We start from the raw sequence: 12899 nt of genomic DNA, 5'->3' as shown, positions 1-12899 counted from the left end.
TTGGAGCTGGGATGGTGAGATACTGCTTTATGACTGTGCAAGTTGAGGTTAGTCTCTCAGCCTTTCTGGGTTTTATATTTCATCCTCTGTAAAATGAGGATGTAGATAATACCTCATGAAGGCTGCTGAGGATTTGCTTTCATTCATGAGCATTTTGAGAGCTACAGAAAAGGGAAATTTACGGTGTGGGTGAAAGAGCTTCCTGGCTATCTATGATTTATTAGCTTTGTGTTGTAACTTCTCAAGGAAAACAGTGGCACATTTACAGCGGGACCTGACAGAGCAGGGCATACACATGCTCTCTCTGGCGACGGGGAGCTGGACAAGCTGATCTTAGATTTCTGTGGGCCAAATCCCGAAAGCTAGGGAGCAGTTATAGGAATTTATGACTGTTGCACACTTCCAAGGACTTACTCTGTGATCCTATTGACAGCCAGGTGCAAATCATTAGTAAGCACCCATCCGGTGAAGAGAGGCTTTAAAAAAAAGCAGATGCGTCCTCACCCCTACTTGGCTTGCTGACTTAACCTGCCGGACCATGATGTGCTGCAAAGGTAGCTCAACACAGCTTTGCCCATGGGCAGCTTTCTGCCTGAGGCACAGTGGTGGGGTCAAGGTTAAGAGGAGGGTAGCTACTCAGTATCTTTTTCTGGTCTTTCCAAGCACAGTTACAAAGGAAAGCATTAAAAACAGAGGGTTTTTCCTCACTTGGAGGCAGCTGTAACAATTTGACCACAAGAAGTTCAGGTTTCTGCTCAGCTTCAGGAGAGTGAATGGAATTTTCTTCTCTAACGTGTCAGGCACAAGATCTTCAGCATCATTCAGTTATGAGGGTTTTTTTTCTTTAAAGGTGGGAGATAACAGAGCACGATTTTCGGTTCATGGAAGCTAGAACTGAATGAGGGATCCCCTGAGAGCTTTAGGCAGAAAGAGCAATCTAGCCAGCGAGACGAGGGAAACGATCTCATTAATTCATCCATCTGGGAAAAATCCAAGCATGGCAGGGTCTCTCTCAATGATCAGAGAAAGCTTTTGCCGAAAAAGCTCTTCAAAGTGAATTCTGGCCCTGCTGGCATCATTGCTGTCATTCTTCTGCCTTTCTGCCTCTACACGGACGGTGTCTCTCATCTCCGTTTTTCTTGTTCTTTCAGCTCATCACTGTAAACAGCCAGAGACCCCCTCCCACGCCAACGTCGGTGCTCTGGATTTGCCGTCTCTGGGCTACACCTTGATCTATTCCTGCCAGAGCGGCTTCTACCTCACAGGAGGCTCTGAGCATCGAACCTGCAAAGCAGATGGCAGCTGGACAGGGAAGCCACCCATTTGCCTTGGTAAAAGCTCTGAGCACCGTAACCCCAGTCTGGCCAACCTGTATTTCCTATATTGACAAGCCTCTATAGGCTTTCCTATATTGGCACTTCCACAGGAGAAACATCTCAGCAGTGTTAGACGCCACAATATTAATCAGTTATGGGTTTGTCCTTCTCTTGCAGCGGATGTCCGGCCTAGCGGGAGGCCGGTGGGCACTGCGCGGGACCCGCCGCTCGCCAAGGTGTCAGGTAGCGTCTCAGGAATTTCCATCTGGAGGGAGCTGTAGGATGATATCTTAGACCTGCCCCATGGGGCAGCAACCAGTGCAGTCCCCTCCTGCCCTGCCGCAGCGTCAGGGCACGCAGAAACCTGATTGCTCCCAGCAGATCTGAAAACTATCAGGCAAAAGTAGCCCGTTGGTTCGTGCTCCACCGGAGAACAGGCAGGGACCTTGAGGGAGCCGGGCACCGAGGTCCACTGGCCTCCCCAGGGCACCCCTGAAACTCCACGGTGCTTTAGATTAGAGCCTTTTTGAAACTTTTCTTTAAAATCTTTTCCTAAGAACCTATTTTTGGTTTTTGTTTGTTTTTAAAACTTTGAAGCTTTTTTTTTGTCAAAACAACAAAATTGATGTCATCAGCTTGTTTATTCTCCTCTCTTTCCCTTTTGTACTCACTGATAAAAAGCAGAAAGAGTGGGTGGGATCTGAGATATTTAAATACATATTTGTGAATAGAGGAAGAAAGAAATCTGTTCTGTTTTGATTCCTGAAAAATAAAAATAAATGGCAATGCTCTTGTTTCTTTCCATGCCCAATTGCTGTGATTTCTAGTGCCTGCAGATGTGTTTGCAAGGAATTCCCTTTGGAAAGGCTCCTATGAGTACATGGGGAAAAAGCAGCCTGCAATGCTGTCTGTCACTAGCTTCGACCCTGCCACCGGTAAAGTCAATGCCACGTTGATAGACCACAGCGGTGTGGAGCTCCAGCTGTCTGGTAAGGCTCCGACACCTGTGGTTTCTGGGGAATTACACTCACAGTGTTGTCACATCGTTCACGTTTGATAAGCAGCATCACAAAGCAAAGGATACCATGCTGTTATCTGAATTATGTTGATTGCTTGACAGAGCTTGACAGAACCACCCAGTTTTGAAGTCTCTGAATACACCAAAATGAATAGAATCATGTACCTGGATTTGCTTTGACTGCACCTGGAAACAGCTCCGGGTAGTCCACAGTCTGTTCCCTTTATGCCGGAGTGGCAGACTTGTAGCTAAATACAAACAAGATTAAATGGCATGAGCACCCTTGTCCCTGTCCTCTGTGGAGCACCATGCTGTTACCAATCCAGTAGCATAAGCGAAACATTAACAACTGAGTCTCTTCCCATGTGCAAAATATCTTTAATATCCAGTGTTGGGTGTAGGGGAGATGCACCATAGGGTTGTGTTTTTGTGGTCCGTTCCCTGGTACTTCCCAGTGGTAGGTTTACAGGAGTTGTTGCCCACTCTAAGAAGATAGGCTGATTTCTCTGCTGTCTCTGTTCTCTCAGGTAGAAAGTTAATTACTTTAAAACCTTCTTTTCTGGTGTGTGTGTGATCTAATGATTAAAAATTGCATATATTCCAGGCATTTACAAGAAGGAAGATGTGCACCTACTTCTCCAGGTTTATCAGATAACAGGGCCAGTGGAGATCTTTGTCAACAAGTTCAAAAATGATAAATGGGCGCTAGATGGTCACGTAAGTACGCGGGCACATCATACACAAAGTAGCTAGTAGCAATATTAGGCTGTTATCCTCCAGTGACCTGCTGGCCTGCAGGGTATGGGGGCAGTCTTCCAGCACCCAAGGTAACATTGCCTGAGCAGTCAGCTCTTCCCCGCGAGGCTGTGTGTTTTCCAGTTGTCCTGTGTTTTTAAATCTGTAAGTTTTCCAGTTAGCACTAAAGGAGGAACCAACATGACTAATTCAATTTTAGCATTTTATGTCTATTAAGCATTGAGCTAGAAGAGCTAATCTTCCTTCATGGAGTGAACCTTTCACCCTAATTTCTGTGTCTGATAACTTCCCATGCCCTTAAGAGACCCACTGGAGCTTAGAAGAAGCGTGCATCTCATTGACCCATGGCCAGTCGTAGCCCAGAGCCATTGCTGTCCCTTTTGAATCAGCAATATAGTCTGTAGCTTATTGCAAACAAGACTTTTTTCCCCTTAAGAACAGAGAGTCTTAACAAGTTGTTGGGCAGTTGGAATTCTTGAAAAATACCACAGCTTTCTGTGTAATTGAATTAAATTAATGCTGTGCATAAAATTGAAAGAGACTGTGGAAATGGAGCAACAACTGCTCATAAACAGTTGGTTAGAGTAAGGTCTCAAGCAAAGCCCAGCTGCTGTATTGCTGGAGCTGTTAGTGGGAGCTAGCAGCTGAATTTCATGTGCTGTGGCAAACAGCACCTTAGAAGAGCTTAGAATAGTTTGCTCTGTTTTATGCCCTAGATTTCTTTACTGTCAGATTTAACTGTGAACTACTTAGTGCCAGTCTGCATTTTCATGTGGGATGCATATAGTGCGCACAAGCAAACACTTCCCAGGCCTCCAGACTCCCTTTACCATGCTTATATCTGCTTAGGCACCAGTATTCCTAGGAAGATTTGGAGGCATGACTGCTGAGAAAGTCATAGCTTTGCTGCTCTCTGTAATTGTTGCAGAATATTTTTTTTATGTGGACACTCAAGTCTGTAACTGCGAGCAGATACAGAGCCCGGGAACAAAATAGGTTCTAACAAGCCAGGAAAAGGTTGAAAAATCCATTAATCTCTGGCCTCTGTCATTACAGGTCTCATCAGAATTAGCAAGCGGCACATTTGTGTACCAGGGTTTTGTGCGCGGCAAAGGGTTCGGGCAGTTTGGCCTTCAGAGACTTGGTAAGCTTTCTCTGATTACTCTTTCTTACCTTGGTTGCGGAAAGCTGTATTTTGGTGGTAGAGGAAGTTTTCAAACTTGAAACACTTTTGCTCTCCCTGGCTTTAATTCTCAGCCTTGGACCAAGACTGCAGCCGGTAGAAAATCCTCTGGTGCTGCTGGAGCTGGACATTGTAACCCTGAAGGGGCCTTTTTTTCCCCCTCCTCAGGAGGCTTTCTCAGCCTCCCTGTGTCCTCCTCTGTGCCCGTTCATGGGCCACCAGCACCGTGCACCCTGTTCCAGGTGAAACTTATCCTGCTGGGGTGCAGGGGGGGAGGTGCCATCACCTGTGCTTCGTTTGACACAGCACTTGTTGCGCTGCACAGGAGGAGGGGAATCCCAATTGCCGGTATTTCCACCGTGCAGGTTACTGCTTTCTGACCTCCAGTTCCAGCCTGCACAGTGGTTGCAGTAGCTCTGCCCTGGCTTTTGTTTAAACACTAAATATATTAAATGTTGGATATTCTGGCAAGAGGGACTAAGCCTCCTTGACGTGGGTAACACAAGATTTGGAGGAGACAAATAATACAACTTAACAGAAGCATTTTTAACTTGGGAGCTTAAGTGAGGAATTAAACAGATTTCTATCCAAAGAGGATAAGAGCTTCGGAGGCACAAACAGCATCTATTTTTCATGTTACTAGATACTAGATGTCTCACTTAAGTGCCCAAGACCCATTACTACTACAGAAAGCATCTCCATTTTACTTTCAGAAATCACTGAGGCACATGAAAGCTTAAACTACCCAAAGTCCGAGCTCCTAAATCTCTCTTAAAATGTGACTTGCACTCTTAGGTCTGTTAGGAGATTTGGAATCTCGTCCCTGAGTCTTGCCACATTTATAGAGAATTAGTTGCTCTTTATTCCAGTCTTTGCAAGTCTCTCTTAAGCTTCCAAGTAGCCACATTTTTGCAGAATAAGTCTATTTATATATCTAATTCTACTTTTAAATAAATTATGATGCCCAAACTAGGCAAGCTCTCCAAACCATTCTGCATGTGACTTGGAAGCTTGGATTACCTTTTACAGCAAAACTTGCTACTGTCTTGTTCTCTTGTTGAAGATGTAACCCATAACTCAAGCAAGCCACATTTCTTGCAGCTTTGGTGTGAAATGTGTTTGTTTGTGTTGTGTTTCAGATATCAGCATGATTGAAAATGATCCGGAATCGATAGGACACCATTTTGCATCAAATAGCAGTTCTGTGGCAGCTGCCATTCTTGTGCCTTTCATCGCCCTGATTATTGCAGGGTTTGTGCTTTATCTCTACAAACACAGGTGGGTGTCAGGAATGATGCCAGTAAATGAAATAAGTTAAGGGGGATGACAGAGACGTTAGTGAGCTTGGCTTGAGAGTAACCCCCTAGCTCTCTCTTAATTCAGGAGGTGAAAAAATAATGGCACAACTGTGTGTGGAGGGAAGTGTTAGGAGAATTCTGTTGTCTTTATGACCACTAATAAGATTTGTAGCAACATCAAGTCAGATAAGGCAAGGTAAATTTCATACTTCAGCATTCACGATGGCTTTGCCTGTGTTGTAAATTAGTTATGTCTTGTGATCGATGCATTACTGGGAAATGCTGCTGCGCTGCAAAGGACCGTGTAGATTGGCTGCTCTGCAGGGGGAGCAGGCTCAGGATTATACCAAAGCCTGGAGAGCTTCCTGTGCTGCAGGTCTGCAGTAAGATTTGGTGTAGATCCCTTTTATCTTACCCTCCAGTGTCTTACCTCCTTCAAAAGCAGCTTTTTCCTTAGGCCTGTCCGTGCTTTGCTGCTGGCTGCAGCAGGAGTGGCCATGATCTCTCTGTTTTCTCTCTGTCATCCTGCAGGAGAAGACCAAAAGTCCCATTCAATGGCTATGCAGGCCATGAGAACACCAATGTCCGAGCAACGTTTGAAAACCCGATGTATGACCGAAACCTGCAGCCCACGGACATCATGGCCAACGAGACGGAGTTCACAGTCAGCACCGTGTGCACAGCTGTATAGCACTCGTCCCCTCGTGCGGTGAGTGGCAGAAAGGCAGCGCGCTGCCGTGCCGCTGCAGCCCTTCTGCCCTCTGGCCCACACTGGCCGTGGTTAAAATCCCCGTTAGCTGATGATTGAGTGTTCATGCTGCTGACCACAGCCTTGCTGAGGCAGCGTGCCCAGGTGGCATCTTGATCTTACGTGCAGGCTGTACAGAGCCTCTGGTGGTCCCTTTTAGAGGTTGTCCTGTGGGCTGGACCAAAGCGGTGGCACAAGTGAGCACTCTTTGCCCACGAGGTCTCTCCCCAGGATGAGGCACGAAATGCAGCATTGCCATCGCTGGTGTCAGACGCTCGCTGCGAGCTGGGCGGTGGGGCAGCCCCTAGAGAACCCCGCGATGAGAGCAGGCACCAGGTAGGCAAGGAAAACCCGAGCCTCCAAGGGGATTGTTCACTGTGTGAGCCCAGCGAGGTGTTTTGCGCAGTGGTTGGAGGAGAGTTAAGCAACGTAGGGGTTTTATGTTTTTCTGCCTGGCCACAGAAGAAAAACTTGGTGTCACAAAAGCCCTCTCTGGCCCTAATGGCCACTTCTAGACCAGGAAGTTTTTAGTCCATAAAGAAGCTCTTGCAGGCTTTGCCAGTGTTTCTGTGCGTAGTAACAAGCTGTTTCTTTCTCTGTCCCCCTCCTTTCCCTGGTCCCAGACTCAACTGCGGTGGGTATCTAGTCGACCATCGTGTTTCACCTCACCAGTCTCCATCCGTTCTCTCCCCTCCCCGTCTCCCTCCTCCCGACCTTGCCGAGGCCGTGGAGAAGCTGCTGCACCTTGTTGGACTTTGCATTGACTCCGAGAGACGGCGGGATGCCCTGCATCATCGCGGCCCGGCCCGCCAAGGGGCTGCTCCTCCGGCCCGGCCTCCCGGCCGCTTGCAGACCCGTGCCAGACCTCTCGCAGCGTGGGGGGACTGGGGAAGTTGAGTGTTATGAAGGCTTTTACAACCTATCTTTTGCTGTCCGTGGAGAAGCATGGCCGTTTTCCGGGAGAGAATGGGTCCGTGGTGTGCAGCCAACTGCCCCTTGTTTTCGGGAAGAGCTCCTACGACAGAGGCAAACACAGCTTGCGCTGCACAGGATGCCAGTTGGGTTAATTGAAAATATCCATTATGGGGCACGATGAGTAGTTGCTTATCGTATTTGGTTTTGTGGGTTCTTTCTTTCTTGGTTTGCCTGATGCAGGGGTTTTACAGAGGAAGAGTTTTCGGATCATGAGATCTTTTCTGCAAGAGAAGCAAAGCTTTTAAAGTTTTTCTCCTCTTCCCAGTATTTAACTTTCCTCTGTAGGTTCTCGTTGGGTTTCTTCTGCCCCGTGTTCATTTCAATGTTATTTCTTTGGAAACTGGGGCCGTTTTCAGGGCAGATAAGGAGACTTGTCCCAGCCCTGGCCCTCTCCACACAGCTCTGTTTTAACTGCACCCAAACACCCCAACAAGGAAACTGCTGACGGACAGGAAGGCACAAAAATCTCTTTAAAAATAACTCCTAACAAATACTGATTTTTCTTTTTCCCCCCCAACAGCATTCAAAAGCCTTTGCCCTTTCCACATTGATCCTCCAAATGGCAATGCAATAAGAGTTTTAATTTCTATCCAGAGCAGTTAGCTTTATTTCCCTGGGGCAGAAAGGTTGGCTTGGCTTTCATGAGCACGGATAAGGCAGCTTGACATTTTTCCTCCCTTATAAAAGCCCAGTGCTTTTGTGGCGACGCTGCCCTCCTCTAATAAAGAGGAGAGCCGCTCGTGTTGGTTTAGGATTTTACTCTGTTTGGTTTGAGTTGCTCTTTTGTAGGCCAGGCTGGAGTCCAAGAACGCAACAGTACCGTTTCACCAAACTGAGCCGAGCGCCGGCTTCGGGCAGCGTTAGAGTCGGCGAAGGAGCTCTTCTTTGTAGAAGACTGAAGGGAAACAAAGTTGAAACAGGGCGGTGCTTACGTCTATGCTTTCTGCTAAGCACTAGCTTTCCCCACCTAATGCCAGTTGACGTTTTGTCAAATGAAAACCACACAGTAATTCTTTTTCCTGTTTTATTTTCCCTTTTACTTGTGTATGTGTGTATGTAAATATATACATTTTTTTTTTACTTCTGTCTCTTTTTCGGAGCCCTGAGATGAAGCGGCATTCTGCGGCCTGTTTGCCGAACAGCCAGCCTGCCAAAAACTGCCGTCTCGGCTCCCCGTGCCCGCGGAAGGGTTGCGGTTTGCTCGGGAGAGGCGGGCGCGCGTGGGAGCCGGAGCGCGGCCCCACGGCAGGGCCGCGGAGGTTAAACCCCTGCGGGGAGCCGAGGCGAGCGCGGACCCCGGCGGAGCACGTCTGCCCCCTCGCCCGCCGGGCGGCTGCCGCGGAGCCGAGCCCGACGCCAGTTCCTGCAGCATCCCGGCACTGCTTGTTTCAGTGCAATAAGCTCGTAACAACTCAGAGCCTTCCCCCAAGAGCGGCAGAAGAGGCTGAATCTTCCCAGGCTCCTGTCACCGAGCTAAAGAAAACTGCCTGCCGGTAGCCGGCTGCGCACGCTGCGATGTGCGCGTCCGTGGCCGCACGCACCCGCGGGTCGCCACGTTCAGCAGTAACACGTCTCGCGTTTGCTTTTCAGACCTTTCTGAGTCCCACTCAGCCGACGCAGTAGCCAGGAGAGGTGTGTGTCAAGGTGTGTAAAAAGCACCCGGGATATTTTAAGAGCAAGGTAGGGAGAACGGAGGCTCTGCTTACACAAGACTTGCTGCTTTCAGCCTGTTATATTCCATTTCCCAAACAACGAAGGAAGTGGCGGGGAGATGGTGCTCCATTTTTTTTGCAAGCTGGCTGGGACCTGATATGTGACATTCTCCATTTTTGTGCCCAGTAGATTTGCATTATGTTTAAAAAAAATATTAAAAAAAAGGAAAAACAGAAAAAAGAAGAAAAAAAATCCCTCTTTTGTACAGAGATATATTTTTATGAAGCAAAAGTTTGTACAGTTAAAAAAAGACACAATGTAAATGGTTTTTTTTTCATTATTGTAGTAAACAGTAGTGGAAGATCAGCTTTTTTTTGTAAATGTAATAAAATGTATAAATATGGTTTACATAAAAGTGTAAATATGTAATCTATACATACACTTGGCTTGTCTGCAGTATATACAATTTAATTTATCTGTCTCTGTATATGAGGCTTTTCATTGTGTCCAGGCATACTTTACTGAATTTGAAAGCTATTTTAAATTTTTGAATTAAAATAAAATATAAATTTTTGCATTGCTTTTCTTACATGTTTCTGGTGCCTTTTTCCTGAGCTGTCACGGATTTCCTCCGGGCGCCGGCGGGGCCGCGGCACGGCGCCTGCCCTAGCCGCGGGAGGCGAGGTGGGTCGTGCACGTTGGCGGCCGCCTGCTCCCGCTGGGGCTTCCGCCGCCGCCTCGGCTGCCGTCCTGCAGCAAGGTCCCGGAACAGCCGCGGTCCTTGGGGCTGCGGTTCAGTTCTCAACGTCAGCGCTGGAAGAAAGCGAGAGCCGCCCCGCTCCCCGGCGGGACGCCGGCTGCTCTCAGCGTTTCTTGATCCGGGTCCGGTGCTGCGGTCGCGTTGCCTGGACTCGGAAATCGGCGTAGCGCGGATTTGCTAGTTGGAAGGGCGCGGTGACCGCGTTGCTGCACGTCTGCTTCCGCGCGTCCGGAGAGCCTCGGAAGGTGCTGAGTGTCAGTGACACGGAGGAGGGTTTTGTTGCTGCTTCCCCCACGGAGCCTGACAACATGCTTTTGGGCTGACCCGGTTTAAGTGTTACCTTGGCGGTTCCTGCCGCGGTGGTTTTCCAGCTGCGTTTTCCAACGTCAGCTCGAGCATAAGCTGTTCTTCTCCCGAGCAGGCTCGGACCCCCCTCGCCGCCCCCGGGAGGGGAGCGTCAGCCTCGGCCGGCGCGGGACGCCGAAGCGGACGGCGGCTCCGCGCCGGCACCCGGGGCTCCCTCCGCGCCGCGGGCCAGGGGTGATGCCGCTCGCCGGGAGAGCGGGGGTTGGCAGCCCCGGGCCCCTCCTGTCCCTTCGCTGCTCCTCTTGCCGTGGCTCCAAATGAAATATTTCTCAGCTTAAAAAGCAGGGCTGTAAAATGAGACATCTGCAACAGGGCAAAACCGTGACCTCCTCAGACCCCGGAGAAAGGTGCTGCCAGACAACAAATTAGTCGTCTAATTGCAGCAGCGCTCAGCCTGGTGGAAAGCTGCGTGCCCCTGCCAAAACGGTGCCGTTCAGCAGCCCCCGGGACCGCGTTAGAAAGCGGCTCGCTGGATTTCTGCGTTTCCAACACGAGATGTTGCCGCTTCTCCCCTTGGCGTCGCACGGGTCGCGGCTGCCGCTGAGCCGGGGCCGGGGAGCCGCTGAGCCCCAGGGGCCGAAGCGGGGGCAGCGCCGGTCCGGCTGACGGAGAGCCCTGCCGCTGCAGGAAGGCAGGACGTTTCCAGCGAATACCTGCTGGAAAGGGCTGCACAAGCCCTCTGCTCGGCCTCTGTCTAGGCAGGGAGCCGATTCCGGCAGGATGGCTGCTGCTGTCGTGCTCGAAACGCGCCTCTCCCGGGTGGGGACTGGGCCCGCTGCTGCGGCGGGCGATGCGATGCGGTTGCAGCGGGGGTGACGGGAGGACGAGGGCGGCAGGCAGCTGCCCAGGGCGGGCTCCCCGCGCCGGCGGCCAGAGCGGGGCCCGGGGCCGCGGCGGCTGCGCCGCTGTCCGGGCGCATTATGGCCGCGCGGCGCTGATTTCCCTCAACAGGACCCGACAGGGCACCTGGAAACGCACGTGTCCCTGGAGGAGAAAAAGCAAGAGAGCAAGCGAGGTGAATAATGAAACGCTGGAATAATTAACTACGGAGGTAAACGAGCTGGCAGCGAGGCGCCGAGGATGAGCTGCCCGCGCCGGGCGCCAGGGCTGGTGCGGGACACGAGCGGCACCGCGCCGCGGCCACCGCCGAGCAGGTGCTGCAGCAGGGCCGGGGCCGCCCTGCGTGCCCCGGTGCTAACGCTTGCAAAGAGTTTTCCCCAAGCCAGTTTGTCCAGGGAAACTCGCAGCTTCTTGGATGCTGGGGAAGATTTCTTACCCAACAGAGCCGGGCGGCTGGGGGGCCGCCGGGATCAAGACGGTGGGCGCTCGGGTGGGTTTCTGCAACACCGGCGCCCCGGGCCACGCGTCGTGGTGCTGCGGCCGCAGTCCGCCAGCCTTTCCGGCGAGGAATTTAAGGTCAAGGAAAAGCTTTCAATTGATTTTAATGGGATTTTAACTGGACGTTAGAGCTGAAATTCATCCTCGCGCGGAGACCTTGCCCGGGGCCCGTACGCTGTGCCCAGGCCGTGCTTTACCCATCCGAACGCGGCAGGGAGAGAGGAGGGAAGGGTCTGCAGGTGGGGGATGTCTAACGACTGCTTACACGTGAGACAAAGTGCAGCCCTGATGCTGCCTAACTACTCAGTTAACTTTAGTTGATATTGTTCCAATTTTCTCATCAATTTTTAAGTTTCCTTATAGCGGGTCCTACTTTGTACTAGCTCTTTCCAGGCTTACTCACTCTCTTTATTGCCTGCACACGAAGAGTTTAAGGCTATTCCTAAAAAAAATAAAAATAATCCTTGCACAGAGCTAACGGCTTGCATGGGTATTTGCTGCTGGAAAGATCATAGGAGCTGGGTTTGGGCCAGCGCCTGTTTGAAACGTGCCGGGTCGTCAGGGTGGTGTCTCGCGCTCTGGTTGCACCAGCGGATGCCGAGCGCCGCGGAGGCGCGTTCTGCCCCTCGCTCTCACCTCACCGCCTCTGCAAATCTTTGTGGCCAAAACAAAATCTTTGGTCTGGAGATGGGGGTGATAGTAGAGCTAAGCAATAATTCCCAAGGAATAATTTACAGCTGATTTATCTCCCCTTCGCTCTGAAGACAGTATCTAGCAGCATGTTGCAATTTCGCTTCATTCCTTCACTACTGAAAGGCGCTGATGAATATTTAAAGCGTGATCAGGCCTGGCTCTCCGCTCAGTTTTGCTCCACGTGGCTGGGGCACGTTTCCCGTGGTGCTGTTCCCCGGGCCCGTGTCAGACTGCTGCAGGAATAGTCCCGCTGCCAAGGGTGCATCCTCCACGGGATGCTCGCAGTTCACAAAGCGTTCAGTAAATCCATCTCGGTTCCTCCAGCTAGTCAAAGCGAGTTAACTTCTTTTTCCTTCCTAATTCAAAGGGCTGATCATGAAAACGCACGTCAAGGGCAGGATCGGGGCATATTCCGTGCGGAGGAACGGTCCCCAGGACAGGGAACAACCCTCAGGCTGCAGGGATGCTGAGCGCAGACTAGCCATGGACCAGCTTGTCTCATCCTTAGGCTTTCCCCGGCAGGGTGCCGAGAGGAGCCCAGCTGCCTGGAGCGTGTAAAAGGAGGCAGCAGCCCCCAGCCAGCGGGCGAGAGCGGAGCCGGGCAGCGCAGCCCCGTCGGAGGCGGCGGGAGCGGTGCGATTCGGCTCCCCCGGAAATCTGGTCTCGCGTTTACGGCTGGCCCTGGCTGGCCTGGGAAGACGGGGCATGGTTTTAGCACGCTCGGCACTTTCTCAAGTTTGGTAGCTGCTTCGCGTTGACCCCTGGTGCTGCTCGAACGGGGCAGTCTTCCGGCAG

At 51.0% G+C, this 12899-nt stretch overlaps 1 protein-coding gene across 1 annotated transcript in view; it reads left to right on the top strand.

Annotated features, from left to right (window-relative positions):
* CSMD2 (CUB and Sushi multiple domains 2) overlaps window positions 1-7492 on the top strand; it is a 325353-nt gene extending 317861 nt beyond the window's left edge. The window contains exons 64-71 of the mRNA XM_062593772.1: window positions 1152-1331; window positions 1494-1559; window positions 2144-2305; window positions 2939-3051; window positions 4147-4234; window positions 5413-5551; window positions 6103-6280; window positions 6943-7492. Coding sequence (XP_062449756.1) covers window positions 1152-1331; window positions 1494-1559; window positions 2144-2305; window positions 2939-3051; window positions 4147-4234; window positions 5413-5551; window positions 6103-6262 — 908 coding nt within the window. The 3' untranslated portion in view covers window positions 6263-6280; window positions 6943-7492. The remainder of the gene's footprint in view (window positions 1-1151; window positions 1332-1493; window positions 1560-2143; window positions 2306-2938; window positions 3052-4146; window positions 4235-5412; window positions 5552-6102; window positions 6281-6942) is intronic.
* Window positions 7493-12899: the final 5407 nt, after the last annotated feature.

This window comes from Rhea pennata, chromosome 23 (genome assembly GCF_028389875.1).
Source record: "Rhea pennata isolate bPtePen1 chromosome 23, bPtePen1.pri, whole genome shotgun sequence".
Taxonomy (NCBI): domain Eukaryota; kingdom Metazoa; phylum Chordata; class Aves; order Rheiformes; family Rheidae; genus Rhea; species Rhea pennata.
This window is presented reverse-complemented; position numbering and strand designations above follow the sequence as displayed.